The 26,054-nt window shown below is 37.8% G+C and overlaps 1 protein-coding gene across 3 annotated transcripts in view; it reads left to right on the top strand.

Moving 5' to 3' along the window:
* Nucleotides 1-25,803, top strand: part of GPATCH2 (G-patch domain containing 2) — a 174,457-nt gene extending 148,654 nt beyond the window's left edge. Inside the window, exons 9-11 of one of the 3 annotated variants that reach the window (XR_009246174.1) lie at nucleotides 8,077-8,165; nucleotides 19,537-19,934; nucleotides 25,173-25,803. Coding sequence is in view for 1 of the 3 variants with exons in the window: in XM_058669190.1 (XP_058525173.1) it covers nucleotides 8,077-8,165; nucleotides 19,537-19,757 (310 nt within the window). In the remaining 2 variants the exon portion in view is untranslated. Of the gene's footprint in view, nucleotides 1-8,076; nucleotides 8,166-19,536; nucleotides 20,548-23,463; nucleotides 23,604-25,172 lie in introns of those variants that run through there. The other 2 variants (XR_009246175.1, XM_058669190.1) reach the window with 2 other exon arrangements.
* The last annotated feature ends 251 nt before the right edge of the window (nucleotides 25,804-26,054 follow it).

The following is a 26,054-nucleotide window of genomic DNA, read 5'->3' as shown; positions in this document are numbered from 1 at the left end:
AGAAAACTGAAAAGCAGAGATTTATTCCAATCTTCCCAGTAGTTAAAAATACTCATGCATGAAAATACTTCATACTTAGTGTAATTTGAGCTAGGAAAGGAGCTAGATAACTGATGTCTGCTTCTTCAGCTTAATGTGTTAAGACATGTTGACATGAAGTAATTGGGGAAGCAGGTAATGTGGCTCTAGAGAAGGAAGTTCACAAGGGGCTGGATTTCCCAGCCCCCCACAATCCCCCCGCCACTGGATCACTCCTCCCATGACACCACAGACCTGCTTCATTGCTGTGCAGCTGATGCCCTGTCCAGGCTGATATTTTTCCAACTGACAGTGAGTGTTCTTGCCAAATGCCAGGGCCCATAGCCATATCTGTTTGTCTCCACTCTGCAGCTTGTTGGAGGCTACTTGGGAACACATTTTATCCAGGGGGCAGCTTTAACTAGGCCTAATTCTCTGAAGAGTCTATATTTGTAAGTGCATTCAATGAAGAGACAAGTTTCTTTTGTCTTCTTTTTAATATTATTTTGTTTGACACTGCCCGCTTTAGTCCTCGTCAACTCATGTCAAAAGCCAAGTTCTCGGGCAAGGCAGTTCATGCTAGAGCCTTTGTTTATGTTTTGATGCATTTGCTTTTGCATTATTAGCTTTTTTCCAGTAAGATGACCAACCACCTATCACCACTCTGTTTTAAAAGACAACCTGTAGCAAACAATTGCAATGAGGTTAAATCTGTTTAAAAAGCAAAACAATATAATATTTCATGGAAATTTTTCAGAAGTAATGCATGAAATCATGTTTCAAATCACGTCAGACAAATCCATTAAATTTAAAAAAATCTTGCTTTATTCTGTCCACTTATAAACAAAGCTAATCTTGATTTGTCTCTTTCCTTTGCCTCCCCTCCCCAGCTCACCGCTACATAAATACTCTCAATGAAATAAATAAGGTTCCTCCAATATATACATAAATGTATATATATATATATATATATATATATATATATACATACATATATAAAGAGAGAGAGAAAGTGGACTTAAAGATAAAATTACTTTTGTTCAGTATCTTTGGAAATCTGCAGTTTTCCATAACCATGTTGAAGGCTCGTCAGGTACCTGTGTGGCTGTTACAAGATTATCTTAATATTTTTAAATAACTAAACCTGTTCATAGGTCATTCTATTGTCATTCTTCAGCAAGATAAGAAAGTCAGCCATCACCGTCAGTAGTCATCCAAGTGTTTTTTACAAAGACACATGGCTCATTTAGACTGAAGAAGAAAAACTGGTAAAAAGTAATAGCTATGTTTTATATTAAGAATGGCAACCAAATCACAGCATGGGCCTTATTAAGGGCTATCTGTGTAACTCCAGTGCACCTGTGTAAAGGAAAAAGAGTGGGGACAAGCCTAAAAGGAGTAATCCTGCTGATCAGTAATCCAGACCTCTCAATGTTCTGTAGCAAATGTTCAATTCTAGAAAGAATAACTGAAATACAGTTGACTGTTTTCTTAGTACCCAGGTCTGCAGGCTAACTGCACCTGAGTTTATTAACTTTATTTTCCTTGAACATTTGTTTCTTTTCTATGGCTATGTTGAGGGGTAAAAAGGGAAGTTGTTTGAAAAGCTGAATCCATTTGCCCTATCCAAGATACTCAAAGGAGAATTTTTCGTCCATCAAATGGGAAGGTTTTGCATGAAGGAATTGTTCTTGAAGTTTGATTTTCCCTACCTTTGTAGTGCTTCCTAATAAATTTTAAATAGTATAAAATGAAGTTTAAAAGGCAGTGTGAATTCGAATCAAGATGACAGAATGGGGTAAGGACATGTTTAAACGGATGGAAAAACATGTAAGCAAGATGAAGCAGAGAGGACATATTTCAGGAAATAGGAGAGGAAAGAACAACAGCAGAGGGGTACCTGGAAACTGACAGACACAGGAAAGCAGTGGACAAAACAGTGTGGTGTTGCAGTGACTGATACTCCAGCAGCATTCAGCTAATGGACATCTGAACTCCACCAGCAGCTGGAACTCCACCAGCAACCAGGTGGGAAGGGACTTTCACTGGGAGCTTCGGAGGTGAACCCAGATAAAGAACTGTCTGTTTTGCTGGTCCATTTGATTTGACCAGGAGCAGAGACAGAGTGGCAGATCCCAGACGGGCAGTGTGAGAACAGGGTGGATTTCATAGCCCAGTCAGCCCCCTAGAGCTGAATTGGGCGACATTTTGTGTAAGGAGGCAAAGACAATGGAAAGGACTGAGCATATGCTGAGCTGGGAGTGAACTCATTTCTGACTCAGTGAACTGCATAAACATGACATTCTCCAGATTCGACCCAAGACAGGTCTGGGTAGCCCTCGGATCTGACGGCCAGCAGATCAAGAACTCTAGTAATGGTACGTCAGGCGCCATTTTGTACACTGTGGCAAAAGCTTTAGGACTGCAAGGGACAACAGTGAACTGAGCATGTGCTGAGCTCGTGAGAACTAACTGAGTTCCATGGATTGCACTGGTCCCACAGGAAAATAATACCGACTGTGGCATTGTACCAGTCAAAATAGGCCCGTGTGGCACCAGACCTAATGTCCAACAGGTTCCAACAAGATCAGCACCAACAACAACCTAATTATATAGGACACCTGATGTCTCGATAATCCTGGGACCTGCTCCAACCAAAAGTGGGAGAAAGGTCGTACAGACAACGGTGTAGCCTCAGCATGGTGTCACAGGAGGTGGAAACTGGTGAGACAGGAGCTGGGGCTACGGAGACCATGATGGAAATCTGACATAAGAAACCAGACCTGGAACTCGCTGGAGGTTGTGGCACAATTGACTGCAAGCAAAAATTGTGTACCAACTGCAATAAGTAAAATCATATTGTAGACCTATGGGTGACACAGCTTAGAAACCTGCCCCAAGGAGAAGACCCTGCTAACCAGAAGTACAATGACCAAGAGCAAAAGAAGAAACAAAGGCACCATGAATATTTCTGAAGACTCCCCTGAAAAAAAGCAAAAACTTTTGCCAACCTCAGAGTTCACTGAGGAAGACATCGAGAAAATGGGGCACACAGAATCCATAAACTCATTTTAAAGTTTCTGATCAAAAATGAGAAGCTCATGCAAGAATTCAAACAATTTAAGGAAGCAATAAAGCAAATCAAGGCTGATATATCAGAAATGAAGAACACAGTAGAGCAAATTAAAAGTACAGTGGAGCGTCTCCAAAATAGAATGAAGCAAGCAGAAGAAAGAATCTCAGAATTGGAAGATATTTCCTGTCATCACAGAGAAGCAAACAAAAAGCTGGAAGCAGAGCTGGATCAGGCCAAAACAAGTATTCAAGAATTGAAAGACACTATTAAGAGGCCAAATATAAGAGTTATGGGAGTCCCAGAAGGTGCAGAAAGAGAAACTGGTTTTACAAATATATTTAATGAAATAATAAAGGAAAATTTCCCTAATCTAGAGAAAGAATTGGGAAACAAGATCCAGGAGGGGCACAGAACTCCCAACAGGCTTGATCAAAAGCGATCCTCACCAAGACACATGATCATCAAGCTCTCTTCAGCCAAACATAAGGAAAAGATCCTTAAATGTGCACATGAAAAAATCAATTGACATATAAAGGAATGCCAATTAAAATCACAGGAGATCTCTCACAGGAAACTGCAGGCAAGAAGAGAATGGAGTGACATATTCCAGATTCTAAAAGAAAAAGAAAATTGTCAGCCCAGGATAACATATCCAGCAAAGCTTTCTTTTGTCTTTGAAAATGAAATAAAATTCTTCCACAGTCAAGAAAGGTTAAAAGAATTTGCCTCTCTCAAACCTGCCCTACAAATGATACTTTAAGGTATTCTCTTGACAGAGAAGAGGAATAGCACCTACCAAAAACAAAGGCAAACAGGAAGAACATCCCAGTAAAATGACAACAGAAGACTAAACCAATGAACAACCCATTCCTAAAATGACAGGACCAAAGTACCATCCATGTATATTAAACTCTGAATGTAAATGGCTTAAGCTCAGTCAAACGTCATAGATTAGTAGACTGGTTTAAAAAACAAAACCCATCTGTTTATTGTCTGGACGAGACATACTTCACCAACAAAGATCAGCGGAAACTATATTGCATGGGTTTTGATGTTTTCTGTTGGTTTTATCCCTACAAAACACTTTCTTCTGATTAAATCATTCAGTGACTCGTAGATCATGCAGTAGCATCATTTTCTTTAAGAAGGTTCTTGATTTTCATTTCTTCAGGTATACGTTAGTCATTTAATAAAATGTTATTTAACTTCTTGGTGTTGTTAATTTCTTTTTTCTCCCAGATGTTGATTTTGTTTTGTGGCTCTTCATTTAAGGGGATGTATAGTAGCTGTGTAATAGAGACTGTCATATCTAGTAACATGTCATTCAACTTCATGGCTATGTAAATTTCTATTTTTCTATTGTTGATTTTGTATTATGACTTTTCATTTAAGGGGATGTACAGTAGCTGTGAAATGGAGACTAACATCCAGATATGAAGATGCAGTGTAGTATGCATTTCTACTTCCAGACAAAGATGGACTTACAATGAAACTGTTCACTGTATCTTGACAATAGGATTCTGGACTCTCTGCCATTGTCCATGCTGCAATGATGGACATATGACTGTGTATGAAGAAGTATACTTTAGTAATGATATAGAAGAACTAGGTGGGGGGGAGGGAATTAGGGAGGAGATAGGGAATATGGAACTGTATCATCAAATGATAATAAAATGTAAAAAACTAAAATAAATTAAAAATAAAAGAAAGCAACAGAGGAAAAAAAGGCAGTGTGAACATGAGATGGATTTATAAGCAATCAGAAAGCTCCAGTCATCTGCAAGTGGTACAAAACAACAGAAGTAGAAACCAGTGCTATGCGTAGTCACATTGAGAGCTTCTGTGGATCAGATACTCACGTAATTCTAATTGTTACTTAAAATATGTTTATTACTAGGGATTCTCCTTGTTTAGCTTAATTTGAACTTTAAATGTATCTGAAATACAGCCAGGATTTTAAAAACAAAAATAATGCAGAATTGCAGCTCTCCAATCACTGCCCTTTTCACCCTCTTTACTGTCTTAATCAGATGCACTAACACAAAGACGTTTAATTGTGCAGCAACTTTATATCAACCTTAAGTCACTGCAGCTAAAATGGGTATTCCAGGAAGAAACAGATGCCTGGACTATTGGAAAGGTGACGGACTACAGCTCTCTCCCTCAAGCCCCACCCTCTTTCCCTACCAGCTGCCTACCAGCAGCCCCTGCGTCTGGACTGTTTCGCTCCTTATGTAAAAACTTCAGTGAATCACCATCCTTGATACAGTCCAGACAAGTTCATGGGCATAGGTGGCACATATAATCTCTGATCCAGCCCTCATCTTCTCCATTCAGATCCTGCAATCTAAAATCACTGCCCTGGAGACATCTTGAACTACTACTAACTGTTCTCTGCACAGAGCAGGGTGTTTGTCAGTTAGGAATTCTTTCAGCAACACGTAAAGAGAAACCTATTCAGCACCAGGAGCTAACACTACAAACATGGCTAGCATGTTTTAAAGCAGAGGGTGATCAGCAGGAAGTCTATGGGTTCCTTCTCAAAGCTGGATCATGGGAAGACAACGGCTCAGAATGCAGATTCCTGCCTTATTCTCAGTTCCGAAAATGATACCCTCTCTTCCTCTTCAGTTTGTCCAGGCGTTTGAACCTGTCTGGTATATGCTGTGCTAAGGTACACTTTACTCCAGTCTTTCCCAAGAGGGATAGGATAGGGCCCAGCGCGGTAACCTGGTATTTAAAGTCCTTGCGTTGCATGCATGAGGATCATGACTCTTGTCCCCGCTGCTCCACCTCCCGTCCAGCTCCCTGCTGAATGCTGAGAAGGCAGTCGCGGGTGGCCAAAAGCCTTGGGACTACGCCTGTGTGGGAGACTCGGAAGAAGTTCCTGGCTTCAGATCAGCTCAGCCTCGGCCGTTGTGGCCACTTAGGGATGAGCCAGCAGATAGAAGGTCTTTCTCTTTGTCTCTCCTTCTCTGTAAATCTGACTTTCTAATAAAAATAAACTAACTTTAAAAAAAGAGATAAGATTAAAACATATTGTACAATATGGTAAAATCACTACTCAAAGTAGATATAAAATGATTCTGTTAAAGGTTTGCAACTTGCTAATTAATGAGGGAACTAGGTGATATGATAGGTTGAAAGGAGAAGTAAAAGAAGCAGTTTTGCTAAGGAAGGTAATATTGACCTTGTCATCAAAATGGACACAGAACCGCCCTTCTCCTCAGAAGAATAGCTGTTCTTCTTTAAGACTCAGTGAATTTTCAATTGCATAAGCAAGAATCATTTCTCTCTACTTTGTTTTCTGCCACCTGGAGTTTTAAGGTAGCTCCCCTAGAATTAGAACAAGATGACTAGAAAACTCTCCCAAAGGCACAGTTTTCTCATTGAAATGCCACCCCCAATACATACATATATAAATATACATATTTATATGCTTGCAGTCTATTTACAATTATTGTAAGTACTAAATATTATCATCTCTAGCAGTTGTTTATTAAGTTCGTTCTGTTTGCCACCGCTACTATTGTCCTCATTTATTTCACATTTTATGAGGTTATCACTCAGACTTTCATTTTTCCAACAGCAGAATTTAAATGTTTCGTACCCTTTGTGTCTTTCATCTCCTTTTCATTCCCTTCCTGTTTCACCGCCACTGCAGTGTGTTAGTCCGAGTTCATACTACCATTGATAAATGCTTCTGGAGTACGACAATGGATGGATTTGGTACAATGTCTTCTCTGTGATAATATAGTTTTAAACTTCCATTTACTGTCAGACTATGTCAATAGACGTTCACGGTGTATTTTATTTAGTATGCATCCCTTGTATTGTCCAGATTGTGGCTTGACTTTATTTGTCATAGATAGAAACTGTATTTAAATAATTTTGCAAGCCAGTACTGGTGTTCCACTTTATGTAATAAATATCTGAATGTATGTGTACAGTACAGTCATATCTACAACTAGGCCTTAATCTGAATTGATTTTTCCTTTTCACTATTAACATGGTTATTTTCAAATTGGATCCTTTCAAATGAAAATCATACATCTGTATATTACTAAAAGAACATGTGCTATGTTTCATTTATCTTTGATACATGATGCTTATATCCTAAGCTAAACCCACATCAAAGATTGTAGTCCAGGAAACAAACTCAGAATCCTTTTGTAATTCAAGAAATTGGAAGAACTATATATATCCTTTCTTTCCCCTCACCCCTTCTTGAACCCCAATTTGCCCGTTGCTTGTTTTTCCAAAACACTTTAATGTACAAGACCAAGAATAGGCAGAATAATCTAGCTATAACTGGTTACAAGATAGCTAAAGGTCCTCTTCTCACTTCCTACGCATCGTTGCTTTCCGGCTACACCCCAGTATCATGGTAGACTGTTGAGTAGCAGTAGACAAGCATAAATGCATTCAAATTATGTCTTCTAATCTACTTTGTAAATAATTAACTAAAGAATTCTAATGAGATTCATTATAAAAGGAACATCACTTTCCTTCCATTTATTTTAAATGTTCTAAAAGAATTCACTGCTGTAATATCCTAAAAGAAATTGATCATACTTTTCTTGTAATAAATGTTTTTCTGACAGTAAAGCATTAGTAACCAATTGATAACCTAGCAACAATATTGTGATCGCTTTAGATAATTAATCTTAGCTATTTTCCTGTCAGAAACAACAGTGCTTGATTTTATGTTGAGCCAGAAAGATTGCCAGTTTTGAAAATTAAAAAGCATTCCTTTTATATTATTCATTCCAGTAACAATTTATGATGGCGCATTTAGCTGCTGAACACTTGTCAACAAACGTAATTACGTTTCGATATAAACAAGATTGGTGGTTTTACTATGCAGCTCCATCTTTGTTCAGAATGTTTTGATTTAGGTTCAGATTATACAAACTGTGTATTTATGTGTCATGTTTTCCCTACTTTCTTAATAGTTTTTTTTTTCTGATAATTGTTTGTAGGCAAACAAGCATGCATTTAGGATCCTTGTGCACGGGAGATATCAAACGGAGGAGGAAAGCGGCGCCTTTGCCTGGACCCACTACAGGAGGTAAGAATACGGGCAGTGTGGAACAAGTCCAAGCCGTAGTCCATACATCATCGGCAGTGAAACAGATAATTCATGGACAGTGCGGTTGCAACAAACAATTAAACAAACCACTTCACGTTGGTGTCAGGCTGCATTATCTGTTCCTTCAAGAGAATTTTCAGTAGGAAATCAATAAAATATTTGCTTACATATCTGCCCCAATGAAAGACTTTATGTGAAGAAATGATATACACAAAAATATCAAAGGGTATGTTCTTGGCTTTTGGCAATTTACAGACTTCTTGGAGAAATAAGGTGTGAATGGATAGACTGAAACAGGAGATGATGATTTCAAGTTAGAGCAGCAACCTCAGAACATGTGTCCCATGTGGCAATAGTGGATGGAAACTTGGCTTATACATGTGGCAGTCTGATTTCTTAACCCAGTTCCCAAGCAATCTTAGATTCCTATTCCCTCATTTAGAGAGTTCGGAGAGAACACCACACATGCTGTGAAGAGGGAAGTCACTAAAGAGCAGAGGTCACTGAAAACTTTCCTGGACATTGACTTTATGCGCGGAGTGAATAAGAGCAGTCTGTAGTACAAAGTTCCATGCAAAAGCGTTGATAAGCGAGGCACAGTGAGACAAGGAAGTCAACTGGGCATTAATATGAAAACACTTACATAGGATTATAAAATAGTTAGCTTTGATGGCTGTTACATTGTCATAAAATTTATGAAAAAATGCATCGTATGTTGATACTTGATCAGTTAGCCAAGAGTAACAGCCTTGGATTTGCCTAGGCTCTGTAACCATTCCAAATTTATAAACTTTCTCTTAAATTCCCTTCATTTGCACAATCTTTTCTTTTAAAAAAGGTGGTTTATGTACAGAATATGAAAATAAGCTCCATATCAATAGAATAAGCAATGACAAGAAAAGTATATATATATATATATATATATATATATATATATGCGCTCAGACTTTTTTTTCCCTTTATTTAGAGAGATTTACTTGATAGAGGGCTGCAGGGGAGAGACAGAGGGAGTAAGCACATCCTCTAATTGACTGCCTAGAAGGCTGCAGTGGCCAGGTAATGACCAAGCCTGAGCCGAGAGCCACAAACTTCATCTCGGTCTCCCAGGTGGATGGCAGGCACTGAACCCATTGCAGCTATCTTCCGTTGGTCTTCCCACTTCCATTAGCAAAGAGCTGGATTGCAGCTGGAGCAGCCAAGGCCCAAATCAGTGCTGCTCTCCGGTGCTGGATGCCACAATGGTGGCGCCTTGTCTTCCTTTTTCCTTATTTGTGTGCTTCTTGGCCTGGTAAAATCAAAGGTAATAAAAGATGTGAAGCTTATATTTGCATTTTAGGGAGCCCACTGTATAGTTTAGCACTAGAAAATTGAAGAGTTACTCTAAGTTGGAAGATCCCTAATGCCACTGTTCTATACCAAGAGGTACATAATAAAAACATTCTTTCAGTTATATTATCTGCCCTTCTTCTTCTAGCTGCATGAAATTTGAGGGTTTGGAATTAGGGAATACCTATATATAGCGTGTGTTTGTATTTACACTGCGTAATATTCACCACTTACTATGGATGTGGTGTATACCAGAAACTATTATTTTAGATTTGCAACTATCTGAGCTAGATATTGTTATCATTTTGCAGATCGTAAAAATTAAGATTCAGTTTTAGGCTGGCCATATAAAATGGCATAATTATTCAATGAGAAAAAGAGCATCCTCTGACTACTAAACCTGTGATCTTTCTATAATAACATATTTTAAAACTAGAAAGACTATCTTATTGCATTTGTTGATTTTAACCCACCATTATGTCTTAACTTTTATAGAGGATTTCTCTAGTTCTGACTGTCTAAAAATACAGATTATTCACAAAATACTTCTATCTCTTCATACAGGAATATACTTGAATAGTCAATTTTAGATCAAATACATGTCATGAGTTATTTCATTGAAATCTTTCATAAGACAGGTGTAGGATCCTTTAACATCCCATTGCAGTTGAATGATCCCCTGAATTCCCTTATCTTTCCTTGATTCAAGCGTTGGTGTCAGAGACGGCACATGAGCCATCTCAGAAGTGCTCCTAAAGCACCTAGTGTCAGCAGTGAGGGGAGGAGGACAGTGGGTCAGGTGCAGACGGCCTGCACACTGTCGGTGAGAAGCAGAATGCAGTGGTTGAGGAGTGGTAATAGAATTCCTTTTGCAAGGCGATTTCAATGTTACAACTCAGGAACATCAGAAGAAAGCATTTATATGGACTTTGGATACAAGCATTAAACTGTAGCCTAAAGCTGCTTTTTTCTTAAGCTTTCATCAGCATATTTAAAATGTTACATTTCAAAATGGTCATGGTTCTCTCAAGAGTCTTGATTTTTATTGTACTGCTATATTTTTAAAGATAAAATTTAAAGAAATTTCATGCATTTTTAATTAACTCAAAAAGTACTGGAGAAAATGAATGTTACTGATTTTCAGTGTATTTTTTAAATCTATGCATTGCTGCTTCTGTAAAAGGGGAAGAGATTGAGGTTATTTTAAAAGTTCTCAGTTTTAAATAGAATATCTTCAAATACTAATGAATCAACTCTGAGGTGGAGATTATTATCTGAATTCAAGTAAGAAATGCTTTTGCATATATACTCTTTGATAATGAGGTTATGAATCCTAGACCATTTGTCTCTGAATATTGTAATTCTCAAATTCTGGAATACCCTCGGTCACACACTAAAGAATCAGTTATAATTTGTAAACCTCTGAAGTTGAGCTTGCATGTGGAATCACTTTAAAGTGATTGTTCTTGCCATTTTACAAACCCTTGCAGACCACTTAGAAAATACACTGACTGGAATTGAGATATATTTTGCTTTTAATCAACATTAAGCCTAAGCTGGAAAAACACAGAAGGTAAAGCTTTCTCATTTGAAACCGGGTGTAAGTTGAACGCCTGACAGCTTAAGTATTGTTTGATAATTCTCTCCCATTTATCTTTGCAATATTGTACAAACAGCTCTAGAAAGCATTTACCCCCCAAAAAATTGTCAGAAAAATATTTGACACTTTTAATTTTATAATCGCAAACTGGGCTTGTATAATAATTTATGACTCTAAAGATAAATAATTCTATATAATATTGATAGTATTTTTTTAAAATGTAACACCCCATTGAAATCAGTGACACAAAGTCTGATCATATGTACCTGCCAGTGTGCTGAAAATGTTTCTTTCCCATCTTCTTGTAGCAATAGGTTTGAAGCATAATGCCAGCCGCTTTACAAGGCTCCAGACCAGCCAGCGTTGTTACCAGTTGAACATTATTAATTGTGACAGGAACACCAAATTTATTTCAGCGCTTTACTTTATTTACTGCTCTTTCACCTTTGCATTTTGTATTGACAAAGTAGAATGGATATTGATAAGGTTAGATATTGATTTCTTTAATGTATAGCTTGTTCTCTGCCTCATTCAAAGTCATACACCGAAAGACAGTCTCCATAGCAAAGAATGTGGATATATTATTATAAAATTGAGAACCACTGAAGCCAGAAGGCTTGCCAGCAGAATGCATTTTATGGTTTGAAAAATGTCATCTGTAAAGGTGAAAAAAAAAAAAAGCCATGAACTAAACGGGAGAAATAAGCATTTTTTCAAAAGATAGCAATGTTGGTCTGTTTTGGAGAGAAACCAGTTTACAAAGGATTGATATTACATGATCTAAAAGTACATTTATTAAGAAATTGTGGCTATCACCTTTTTGGGTTTTTGTTTGTTTGTTTGTTTTGTTTTCTGTTTTTTAAAGCACAAACACAAAAATAAACACAGACAAAGGTCACTCACTGCCTAAATGCCTGTACAAGCTGGGGCTAAGCCAGAACTGGATCCTGGAAGTGGGGGTGCAGCGTAGGTCTCCTGTGTGGGTAGCACCAACCCTCTACTTTGAACTGTCACTGCTGCCTCCCAAGATCTACCTCGGCAGGGAGCTTGCGACGGGAGCCAGAGCCAGGAACTAAACCCAGACACTCCAATGTGGGACACACGTGTCCTGCATACCAGACTGGCTACTCATTCCCGTTATTACTGATTGTGAAAACAGACTGTTTCCAAAATGTGGAACAAAAGGCTAAATAAACAACACTTGACATATGCAACACCAAACTTCCTTTTAGATATGTGTTACAGTAACTCTTTAATGGTTCTCATGATTCAGGATAGAGCCCATTTACAGACTGGGTAAGTACATATATTAGAAAAGAGTTGTTTCTGATCATATGAAAAATTAATGAGAAAATATTTTAGCTACAGAAAAACTGGAAATGCTGAATAAAATGTAAAACCATCACTTTAGATGTGTAGCTGAAAGTGCAGGAAAGAGAAAAGAAATACTCAAGACGAAAATTTTGTTCTGAGTCATCCCAACCCATATCCACACATACTGTGCCCCGACTCAGGAATCTGGAACTCTATTAGAGACCCCAAGGGCAGAGAACCAGGCCTGGAGCTGGATGCTAAGCTCCTTGTCAAGTCACAACTTCTAGAGGGCTCCATCCTCAGCAGTGAGCAGAGTAGAAACAAAATCCCACTTGTATGCAGAAAAAAAGAATAATAAGTAATATTTTTATCTGGACTCCAAATAGAACATTTACTGGGATTTGTAAGAAACAGGCTGGGCTCTTGTGAGCCCCTCGAACCACCTCAAATAATCACTGAAGATGATCTCATAAATCAAAACTGAAAAATGTGTTATACAAACTGCTTCCGATATTGAAAAGAGGGGCCGGCACTGTGGCCCACACGTAAAACCTGCGCCCATAAAGCCGGCATCCCACGTGAGCTTCAGTTCCGGCTGCTTCACTTCTAATCCAGCTCGCTGTTACCTGAGAAAGCACGCAGGATGGCCCAGGTCCTTGGGACCCTGCCACTCATGTGGACAGGCTGAAATAAAATTCCAAGCTGCTGGTTTCATTTGGGAAAGGAACCAAAGTAGATTAAGTTATATATCCAGCTAAGCTGTAACCCAAAGAGTTAAAGATAAGTTATATATCCAGCTAAGCTGTAACCCAAAGAGTTAAAGTAAAGAAAAAAAAAAGATTTTATTTTGCATTTATTTATTTTGTAATTTATGTAAAATGAGTGAATTTCACATTTGTTACCAAACCTATGTGGAAGTATAGGGGCTCCCCCTTGTTTCCTCCCCCCTCTTCTCTCCCTAAAGACCTCTTTATGGTTCTTTTCCAAATGATTACAATAGCATATGCATTTGCTTTACAGTCACAAGGATAACTTTCTGTTATATGGCAGTATCATGGCATAGCAAGAGCAGGAAAAGAAAAAAATGAGTGCAAACTAAAATAAAAACGGAAATCAAACTATTACTCAGGAGTAAAAGCACACTCTGAGTACAGCAGTTAATTCCCAGTGTACTAATCCCACTTATAAGGATTCAAAGACCTAGCAGAATTAAATTTTTACCATAGGTGGAAAAAAATTACCTATTGTGAGAAGAATGAAAATCTGAATTAAAGATGGGCAGTGAACTTGTTAAACATGTGGTTCAAGCTAATACCAAATGTACAAAACTAATAATGTATAAAATGTGTAAAAGTGATAGTAATTACGGCAACGGTGACTATGCAGATGGATAATAAGATGGGAATAAAATTCTGAACAACAGTATGAATAAAATGTGAGGAATGCAGATGTGCTAACTTATCTGTAAAATAATATAAACACAGTATACTCTGTTAAGATTCACTGTGCAGGTTTAAGCTGACAACATTTTTTCAGAAGTTTAAATTTTCTGAGTAAAACTAGTCATTTGTGAAAATATGGCAGAACGTAAAATATTGATGATATAATTTTATATGATTTCAGCCAATGGAAACAGGAACATTTTCACTCAGATATTCTAAGTGCCTGTTCTGACTGGGACACTTCTTAGATCATTCACCTTGGAGGTGTGCATTCCCTATGTAGGCATCAGTCTCATCTATAAAATGGGCCAGCATCCCTGTCTTTCTTGTCGAGATGGGAGATCAAAGGAAATGACAGATACAGAAAAAATTTTTATTTCTGAAGACTGCACGTTTTATGTTTTATTCCAAGTTTTCCAACTATGGTAGTTTTATATATGCTGTGATTTTTCTGTGCATAAATTGAGAGAAGTTAGTGTTCTAGTTCATTCAACAAACTTCAAATAAATTTGTGGGACTGCCTGCTATTCCAGCATCCCACATTGGCATTAGTTCATGACCTGGCAGCTCAACTCCTGATCCAGCTCCAAAGCGGAAGATGGGCCAAGGTGTTTGCAGCTCCTCTCCTGTGTGGGTGACCAGGATGAAGCTGCTGCCTCCTGACTTCGGCTTGATTCACCCCTGGCCATTGGCACCAGCTGGGGAGTGAGCCAGCAAATGGAAGATCTTCCTCCATTTCTTCTCTCTCTGTGTCTCTACAAAGCTCTTGCTTCCAAATAAGTAACTCTTTTTTTCTGAAAGTCAAAATTAATAAATTAAAAACACATGTTGCAACATTATCTCTACTAAAAATGCTCAGAAGGCAGCAGCAGGTCATGGAAGATGTGTGGGCTTTTGAAGTAAGCCTACCCAAAGTTAACTTCTACTGTGTCCTCCAATCAATTTAGCTCATCTCTTTGAGAACCATTAACTTTCCTCATCCTAACACAGTTGTGAAGAATAGAAATAACAAATGGTATGTATGGAACACTTGTACCTTGGACCGGGTACACAGTAGACATACAACAAATGATCTAGATTTTACTACAGCAAATAAATATATCTCTCTGCTTTATAGTTCTATTGTAGCAGTTATTTAAATTTTTGAAAATGTATTGTTTTTTACCAGATGCCCATCCCATAACAGATGTATTTGTGTATAACAAAATATCTGTTAGTAAGAACACACCCATGGGCCCGGCGGCGTGGCCTAGCGGTTAAAGTCCTCGCCTTGAAAGCCCCGGGATCCCATATGGGCGCCGGTTCTAATCCCGGCAGCTCCACTTCCCATCCAGCTCCCTGCTTGTGGCCTGGGGAAGCAGTTGAGGACGGCCCAATGCATTGGGACCCTGCACCCGCGTGGGAGACCCGGAAGAGGTTCCTGGTCCCGGCATCGGTTCGGCGCGTACCGGCCCGTTGCAGCTCACTTGGGGAGTGAAACATCGGATGGAAGATCTTCCTCTCTGTCTCTCCTCCTCTGTGTATATCTGGCTGTAATAAAATGAATAAATCTTAAAAAAAAAAAAAAGAACACGCCCTTCTCTGGATTGATCAATAATCATGTTTTTATTTTCTACAAAACTGGCCACCTTCATTTAATTGCCATTTTTTTAAAAACTACTTTATATCTTAAGCAATTAACTATTTAAACTTATTTTAAAAGGAATCATAATAAAATACCTGCAGGAAGGCAGATGAAATACAGAGGAGGCTAAATTAGCAAAACTTATACTGTTAAAAACAAAAACCTAAGGCCTTGACAAAGTATAATATCTACTACTTTCTCACATCTCAAATTATGCTAACTGTTGTCAATCTATCAGCTATTTTCAAAAATTGAAGAACAGAGTTGAGTTTCCTCAGTTTTAGTGAGAATAACTTGTGCTAATAGCATCAGAAATAAGAATATTGAGAATTCTGCTCCTCAAGTTATAGTGAAGTGATAGGTGAAAGAAATGGGAAGAAAGACTGACCTCAAAGCACTAATGCCTCCTGAATACTGGGCAGGGACAGAGGCGGAATGAACTGTTTTATGGGAAGCAGCGTGCGTCGCCTCCCCTTCCATTGGCTGTTGAACCAACATCAATACAACACTTTAGGAGCCAAATTACTAAACAAGCTGCCAATTAGGCTTGCAGTCAGCTGGATAGATTAGTAGCTAAGAGAGGCCGATACAAGATTTTCATCTCTTGAACCAATTACGCAAGTGAATTACCCTCCACAAAGCCCTCTGGAAGATTGGACGGCAGACGACCCGCTCAGCTGTAATAGAGACGAGAAGTCCAGCAGACGGGGCTGGGAGCTGGAGCTGGCGGGGGGGGTGGGGGGTTAGCAAGGAGCTTGCAGGAGGGTCTGCAGGCCGTGTGCTGTGGAAATGCCCAAGCAGGAGAGCCTTCAAGGAAACAGCTTAAAGGATTCAATGCTGCCAGGAGCAAAAGGAAGGGAAGCTGTGGTTATGGAATATGCTGTGCTGTGCTGAGCTGTCCCGTTCCCAAGTTTTAATCTTCTTAAAAAAAAAAAAAATGGATGGGAGACCAACAATAGGGCTAGTATTATTTTAAATGAAAAAGAATCTGCACCTTTTTTAGGTCATATTTCTTTGTGGAAACATGAGCATTTGGGCAATTAACCATCATTTCTCTGTGTGTATGTTTCAAGTATAGATAATGATTTATTTTAAAGAAGAGACATGAACTCAAAATTACAAGAAACCAGGCGGAAAATGAGTTGTTTTCTACCTATATAAAAACATAAGCATAAAAATAGTCTGACCACCACTGGGCCACGAGTGATTGAAATAAAATATTTAAAAAATTATGATAGTGAATTCTTATCACTTGCTGCTAACTTTAAAGCTGAAAACTGACCATAATTTAGCAGTTTTGTAGAAATCTTTTAAATTGGACTTGTTTTCTTTTTCTTAAATATTAAACACGTTTTAAACCTGGACTTTTGCAGGCTGTTGTATCAGAAATGCAAGTCAACAGATGTGTAGCCTAGGGCGGCAAGAGACCTCTGATCTGCTTTTAGCTTATGGCTGAAATTAAATTAATTCATGGCCATCACTGAAAAATATCAGGGTTGTGAGACTGACTGCTGGTGTTCTGTCTCATCTAGCATACCTGTTCAGCAGCTGTTTAGATAAATGTTACATATTTTTAAACCTCTCTTGTCACTGTAATCATAAATTCAAAATAGAAACTTAATCACTCTTTTATTAAGCAAAATTTTTTGGCAAAGACCCTTTCTTTGCGTTTTATAACTAAGAAACTTTTCTCTCCCCTACCCTTTGTTATGTCCAAAGTCAACTGCTTGTTGTATTAATCTAGTTCTTAATTCCCAGTCATTTTACAAATGACAATGACTTATTCTATTCTTATTCCTAGAATGCAGTGAAAATTGAGAATCCCAAAATGTTCAGAAAAGGGCTTTGAAAATTACTCCACAGTAAATAAGAGTTAAAACTTGTCTCTAGTACTTTGCAATTTTCCCTGTTTTACAAGGCAAAGATTGTAAAAAATAACCCACCTGCTGTTCTCCAAAATGCCAGGTACAAACTACCAGAGAAGATATACTACTGGTTCAGCAACCAACACTTCTTTTATTATAAAAAAAAAGTTCATTTTTATCACAAAATATGTATACCAAAGAACACATGAAAATGTATATCTATAATTTAAAGAATAATATTTAGTTGGCCATCTTTGTAACAATGAACCAGGCCAGGAAATAGAGTATTAGTGTAAGTAGGAGGCTCATAGGTACTATTTTTGTTTTTGTGGTTCTTGAAGATGTTTCTGTCTGTATCATCTTCCAGAAGATGAACATGGGCTCAGAAAAGGGATAGGACAGAAGTTATCAACTTTTTTTTCATGAGGCCATGCACTGTCATCATCCCAAGCCAGGGAGGAATTACTTGATGATGCTAGCAAGGGTCAGGGATGGGAATCTGACAAGCCTTTGAAATCACTGAGTGATGTTGTCAACTGTGCATCTCCACACGATTGTAGGAAAACAAACCCACATCTCCGAGCGTAAAGACAAATACACGAGACCCAGGGCTGAACTGGTAGAGTGCCCACTCAGATCTTTGCAAAGGGAGATATCCTTGACCTTGTTCAACCAGAGATTAGGCTTAGTATGTTCTCACTAAAGCAAAAGTTGTAATAAGATGCCTTCACCCTCCTTTACACAGTCTCTAATATTAGTTATTTGATGACCAGTTTTGTCTTATAAAAGGGAGCAGCCACAAGCAGCGCTCTGGTTTTTAAGAGTCTGCCTACATCCAGAATCACTTGCCGTCTCCCCCTTTGTGCACTGTAATCTAATCCCTGCCACTAGAAGATTAGCATACAAGGACAAACAGGGAGTGCCAATCCATACAACACGTGAGGCAGACCAGCAAAGCACATGCCTGCAACTACAGGAACTCCGTTTCTTGGGATTCTTTGATTTGGATGTTTGTTAATTTATCAGTGCGTTGATTTTTTTTGTTGTTGTTACTCCTAAGATTTTCCCTGGAACCAAAATATTTGGTGCTGTTAAGATTTTGCCAGATAGGCCTACTGTTTCTTAAATTTTTAAAAGAAAAACTATCTTTGAAACTGTCATTCAAGAGAAAAATACTTAAAATAGATGCATTTCTCAGGTGTCTTTGCTAATAAAACAACAGTCTAATTCTCATGTCAAGCACTATTCAAAAATCTTTACAAATAAAGAATGAAGATGTGAGAAGGGAAATGTAGAAGAGGAAGAACAACAAGAAATAGAAAGGACTGTTTTCTATTCTGTGAGATAGATATGGTTTACATTAAATATGTAGTTTATACAATACATGTATACTTAAACGTCAATATTATTTTTCTCCTTTTTTCCCCTCCTTACCCGCCTCTGTAGTCATTAAAACATGGACCTGAAAGAAAAGGAGAAGAGAACTAAAGGAAGCATATGTTTACAAACTGAATAATAAGTAACAAGAAGAGGAATATAAAAATGTAAATTGCTAAAAATTCAGAATGCTGTTAGTGGTTTAGTTAAGTTTGATATTATTGAATGTCAAGGCCCTGGGCAAATGTAAGACATAATCCTATGTTAGTGATTTTCAGAATTTTCCATTGAGTCTAGAATAGTAATAAAAATCTATTTGTAGAGTACTCAATTTACTGACAATTATATTTATATATGAAGGAACTTCAAAAAATGTGGAAAATGGGATTTATTTTGGTGAAAATGTATTTTAAAATGCATGCTTATATATATGTATATGTGTGTGTGTGTTTATATATGTATATATAAAGTTTTCCATGGAATTTTTGAAGATCTCTCATGCCTGATTTTATCTGATACTACAATTTGCTGTGGGTTCAGCAGTGTACGGCATCGGCTACCTAACCTTTACTGATAACAAAAGCCAAGAAAGGCTCATAGTTTACAGTATTTCAAAGTGGTGGAAATGAATTTCTAAGCAAGATCTTTCTTCCATTGACTTCACTGCTGCCAGTATATCCAAAGATGAAGAAACAAGCCTTCCCCGGGTACTTTGTTGAAAACATCACAAGCCTGTGGTTTTCTGTCCTAAGATCGTCATCTATGTCCATTGTAATGCTCAGTTGTCACTTTGCCATTGCAGGAATTGTGGGGGAAAATGCACAGCCAATCCTAGAAAACAACATTGGAAACCGAATGCTTCAGAATATGGGCTGGACTCCTGGATCAGGCCTTGGACGAGATGGCAAAGGGATCTCAGAACCCATTCAAGCCATGCAGAGGCCGAAGGGCCTAGGGCTCGGATTTTCTCTATCAAAAAACACTCCTGTGACTACTACCGCCGGTTCAGGAAAATCCACCTAAGAAAAAGTGCAAAAAAGAAATGTTCAAGAGTTTTGTTCACTAGATTGTATTGTCCTAAAATTACAACCCACTTCTGTTTTTGAAGCAGAAATCTGCATATCCAAAATATCACTCTAACTGCATTCAGTAGTGCGACAGTGATAGGAAGCGTATTTCATCACAATTCATGGTGCTAAGGTGAAAACCTCTCCCCCTTACCGTGTGGGGGGTGTGTATGTGTGTGTGTGTGTGTGTGTGTGTGTTGTTTTAGGGGGAGTTATTTCCTGGTATAAAGAGCTGCTCATTTATTTATTTTAATCTCATCTGTCAGTACTTTCCAATCATTTGCTTGTTTCATGCATGGGTGTGATGCTCAAGTGAACATGAACACATCCACAGTTTCTGAAATGGGATTGGGCCGATGCGATTGTTTCATAGCCTCATTACCTGTTGCAATGCGAAAGACCTCTAATCCCATCAGTAGAGTCTTCAGCAAATCTTTGAAAGGCTTGGCAATTTTCATGTCTCTTGAATTCTGCTTTAGGATTGTTTTTCCATAATTTTACACATTAATTGAGTATCTTTGGACAATGTAGAAGAAGTTCACAGTTAACAAACAGAAATTAATATTTCTCTCATTTTGACAAAAACAAACCTCATCATTGTTATCACCAGAGTGCCCGCAACATTACTTTAATGCAGACTAAATTTTACCTCATTTAGAACATAATTATTTCAGGAATTATGTATTTTTTTAAAATTTACTATTACTAAACTACAAATTCTATTAATCCAGACTTACTTCTACCTCTTTCTGCCCAAAACTGATATTTTTTTTTTAAGATCAACTCGGATATAGTAAACTTTTAATTTTAATCATTGTAATAAATAATTTGAATATTAAATAAATTTATTTGAAGGTTAAAACGACTCTAAAGAATCCAGATTTCTCCAAACGGCCTAACTTATTTAAGAGATGAACAAGAAGAAGTACACGGAGCTGATTTGCTTTTGTAAGAACTAAAATGTTACTTTAAGCAAAGCAAGTCCTGTTTATCAAGTGCTAAAGACTAATTTCTGGATCAGTTACTTCCACTCAGATTCAAAATTGCTGTGGTTTTAGCTGACATTGATTTATTAAATCTCGTAAGAATTTCATTATTAAATAATGATTAACAGTAATAATTTTTCTACTTATATAGGCCTTTGTTGGTTAGGTAAAGATAGAGGTCACACATATAACCCATCTTCTGAAAGAGTCCTTAAAACACACTAGAGAAAGTGGATGCATTTAACAAACATTTCTCTGATGGTCCCTAAAGAAATGAGAGCCAACAAGGAAGTTCCACCTACATTTTGAAAGTTTTGATGCTTTGCCAGTTGCACACATCTATATTAAGAATGATTTTTATATCGGGGGTTATGGTGATGCAAGTAAAGTTTAGTTAGGACACTGGAGACCAGCAGTTGAGTTACCTTTTTGAAGCACTCTTCTGGGATAAACTAACTCTGTGGTAATCCTAGTATATGATTAATTTTGTTCAAGCTTGTCACTTAGAAATCCACCACTGTTAAATGATTTTTGAAATGTTGTGTCTATGAAAGAGGGAGGGTGGGGAATAGGAGAGATTGAGTACAAATTTTAAAATGTATTTATGATAGTGTATTGTGTTTTAGGGTCTGTTCAAAGCTTGGTATTGGTTTTTGGTGTTTTAAATTCCAGAGTCTGAAGACCTAGGAACTTAGAAGTTCCTAGAATCCCAGAAGTCAAATGCTGACCCACTAATAACAAGCAATGATACCAAAGTAAGACTTTCCAGACTCCCAAGGACTTGGTGATGTTTTTTCGCTTCACCCGTTCTGATGAGATTAAAACTCACATAGCAGAGAGCAGTGCATTTACTAAGCTTGTATGGAGACTCTATAATGAAAGTCAAGGCCATGATGTGGCTCACAGAGGAAGGACTTAAAATACTTGTTATTTCTTTGATACATTTAGTGCTACAGAATAAATGAATCAACTCTTAAAGTAGATGTGACAATATTCCCTCCTACTTCTCAGTTACGCCTTCAGCATTCATCCCTGAAGAAAAATCAGTGCCAGCCTGAGGTTCTGGTCACATCTAAGCTCAATTGAAAAACACAATTAAAATAGAAATTTTGATGTAAATCAACCACCCTTTAAGATATGAAGGCCACTAAAAGTTAGGGTTTATATGTAGCTGTAGTTAGTTCCCCTTACAGCCCAAAGCATCCAAAGCATCGCATTCACTTGTCCACAAGAAGGTGGTGAGACAGCAACTCTGCTACCTTGTAGCGCTCCCCTTCCATTGTCAGTATCTCCTCCTTTATTGGTTAGGCTGACAGTTTCAGAGAGTGCATAGTTCTCCTGTCTCATATCCAAATTATCCAATCCTGAAATACCTAAAAGATGCTGAGCATGCCTACTTCAGCCATTTTTCTTTACATATTTTTTTATGCTCGATATTGACCAGGCTATTTGCTTGAGTAATTTCTTTCCTTCCTTCTGACCAAATATAGTTTTTAAGGCAACATTCCCCTCAAGTTTGCTTTTATTTGTAAATAGTATGGCGGCTCTTTTTAGGAAGAGATCCATTAGTGACTAAAAATTGCCAATTAATAGTGTCAGTGATTTGAACTCATTGTGGTTTGAGTTAAGCTGATTTTAAGACAGTGGTTTAAAAATATAGACATTGTGTACATATGGGGTAACTTCTGTGTACCATGTACAGAAATGATTGCAAAATATTGCATTTTATGAATGCTTAACATTTCAAATTGTTATTATAATTAATTGACCTGATGATTGCTTCTTTTCAGTACATTTCAAGTAGATATCAAAGAGAAATGTGATCTAATTTGGTACAGTTACATGAAGTTGTTAGCAAGACATATTTTGGATTTTTCTTTTTTTCTGTTGATAGCAAACAATAGTAACAGCACAACAAATAATAAAAGAATAAAATAATGTTTGAGAGCATGATTTGTGAGTGGTCATTGTGTTTATACTTGAAATATGTTACTGTTAAATACAAAATGGAGTTAAAAACAAGAAAAGTATTTTTGAAAGCACTTTTAATTTTTTAAAAGCTATACTGCCTATTGACAACATTTAGTAGTGCAGTTAATTCATTATTACTGTTATGTCCTGGAAATTTTCAGTATCTCAAAAAATTGGTGCATATATATTTGACTCACAGATTGATTCATAATCACTTATAAGCCACATTGCGACAGATAGATAGATAGATAGATAGATAGATAGATAGATAGATAGATAGATAGATTGATTATGTGAAGTTGGGCTAGACTGGTTACTGATATTAGCTACCAGGAATATGATCTGCTATTGCCACTTTTCATTTTGTCTGTACATTACAGTTGGCTAAAGTTTTCTTTCCATGCTAGAATTCATAATTCTAATTCCAGGTTCTTTGCTCAAGTAACTTAAAATATCAATCACAGTCAACTGTGTCACACTCATTCCATTTCCTGCTGGAAAGTTGAACCTCTTATAAAGATACTTGGCTATTTTAAATGTTTTGTAATTGTAAATGTGCAAAATTGTGTTTGATTTTTGCTACAAGAAGCATCTCACTGCTTACATTGATTCTTTTTCTTTTCTCCCAAAATATTGAGTAGAATTGTAAAAGTAAATGCTCTTATTTTTAATGTAATAAGTATTAAATACTCATTTATTTCACAGGCCTGCAGTAATACATACTCAGCTGGCAAGTGGACCATGAAGACGCTTCTGTTGGGTTCCTACCAAGCAACGACTCATGACTTTACACACCTGACATCTTAAGTAATCCAGATTGGACAGTAGTGAGTCAGAGCCTCTAACTGCAGCAGCATGAGCTACTATTGCCACTTTTAATTTTATCTGCACATTAGAGTTGTCTCCTATCTTAAATCACTCCCAGATTGACAGACCTCACTCTTAGTGCATTGTCAGTATGTCCTGCGTTTACACCTTAATCTATTTAAGTGAGAAGTTGGGTGAAGCCTGTCTTCAAGACACTTTGGCTTTTTGAACTCTCAAAATAAATCGCCAGCATTTAAAAACTATATCTAATGCTTGATTTTTCAGATAAGACAATAGAGGTATGGCTATATTGTAATAGTCTCCCAAGTAAAACAAAAATAGTCAAAAAACAGTTTTCTGTTTCTTTCTAGTAAATTTCTTCCTGAAAGCAGCAGTCTTTAAGAAAAGCAAGAAGAATGAGAAATAATATGTTAACTCATTTAATACATGCTTCCCAAAAGCAAATTCCGCTATCCATTATTAAAGTGAATTTCTTTAGATGCCAAATTCTCATGGTTATGGTAAGCAAGTGAGGTTGGGGCTAGGGGCGGGGGCTTGCACAGGTTCTGTTATACGAATTTGTGGCTAACCTATGATTTTACAGTTCCTCATTAATGGCTACAGTTCATTGTGGAAATGATATAGGAAATCTGTATTGCACACACAAGGTGAGAAATTAAAAATACAAAGCCATGGTATTTCTAACACAGGGAGATCTGTAGGTCTCTTGCAGCCAAGTCCAGCGGTCCACACTCTTACATCTTCATCCATCTACCTTTTTATTGTACCACTTGTAATTCCTTTCCTGCTTTTTTTTTTAACACATCTTAGGCTACCTTGCTTGTTTTAATATCACAAAAGCCTTCCACAATGAAGGAAAATTGCCGAGCACACAAGAAACCAGCCTGTTTTGATTCCCATGCCATTGTCTTTCTCCATTAGGTCCCTTAACAACTCAGCTAGAAACACACAGCAGATTTTTTTCCCCGACTCAGTGAGTAATTGTGTGCGCTGCAGTGACAGATGTGCAATATAGCAGCTTCTTCAGGAAAAAATTAACAGTTTGTCCAGCATGTCAGCTCGCTCTTTTTAGTGCTTGGGAGGTCTTGGCCCCATTATGGATGATTTAGAAATTGAGGCAAGCAAAGACCAGCTGCTTGTGCTGAAAGCCTTCGTTAGTGGGCCTCATCTGCATTCCGGGACTCGCTTACATCCAGAAATTGGTGGAGCCCCTCTGGCCACAAGATGAGTAGGGGCTGACAATGCCTTGATTTGTTGAGAGAGAATAAATGGGTTTTTCAGAAGATGAGGAAATATCACCATTACGGGCCAATTTACAGCATTTTATCTGTTCTTCAAACATGTCACTTTTGTTATTGTTGCATGGTAATTACATAGGGAAAAGGAAAGAAAACAAATTCTGGTTACGTATTCAGATGGATTGCAAAATCATATAATCCTGATAAATGCCCATTTATGATACACATGGATGAAAGGTTCATTTTAATTTTGAATGGCTAGCTCAGCCATAAATAGGATATAGGATTAAATTCCAGAGAATCTGATTACATCAAAGCAGATCTCGTCTTTCTCTTCACTTTTTTCAGATGCGGGGCAGTACCACATGGCATTTTCACAAACGAGAATCTCCCGAGACAATACAATACAAAAAGTAAATCCAGAAGTGCTCTCTGAAAAGAATGAGCGAAGTTTGAGAGTGTCTGTGTTCTTGGGACCTGCGTGTCCCGTAGACTTCCTGGAAAGCCCACAGACCTGTGCTGAATTATTTCTGGCTTGAAGAAATCGCTCAGTATTTGAATGTCATGTTCCTGCCAAGTCACCATTGCATCTCAAAAAACATGTGAAGACCAGAAAGCTGGTGCCTTTCCTTGTGTTCCTCTTTTTAAATGATTTCTACCCCATTCGCAGCTATGCATCATAGAGGAATGTTTCTGTGTATATGTCATTGATAGCACAAATAATAAAAAGCAGAGACGTGAAAAGGATACAAGGGAGAGCATCCCCCAGGGCCACTACTTAGTGTCAGGTGTGCAAAGTAATGAGTCTTGCTTAGTAGGAACCCAACAGAAGGCATCTTCATGGTCTAGTTATCAGGTGAGTATATATTACTGCAGGCCTGTGAAATAAATGAGTATTTAATAACTACTGGCTCCCAACTTTGCAGTAACAGGAAAGCGGGGACGGAAGAGACACCTCACCCCTTAGCTGCTTGGGACTGAGGGGACGTGTGCTGCTGTGTTCGTGATCCACTGGCCATACGGGCTCAGGAGGGTTGCAGCGATGCTGCAGTAGGGGAGCATGAGGATATTTGCGGAGCACCAGGTGTTTCTGCCGTGTCGTTTTAATAGGACATATCCACTCTGGTCACCATTGGAGCAGCAGATACTGTATCTCACTTAATCAAAGGATATCAATTTAAAGATGCATTTAATTGTGTATTTCATTAAGAACCAAAAACAAAGAAATGC

The sequence above is a fragment of the Ochotona princeps genome, chromosome 10 (assembly GCF_030435755.1).
Source record: "Ochotona princeps isolate mOchPri1 chromosome 10, mOchPri1.hap1, whole genome shotgun sequence".
In the NCBI taxonomy this organism is placed as follows: Eukaryota; Metazoa; Chordata; class Mammalia; order Lagomorpha; family Ochotonidae; genus Ochotona; species Ochotona princeps.
Note: the sequence above shows the minus strand (reverse complement) of the source record. Positions and strands in the feature narration are given on the sequence as shown.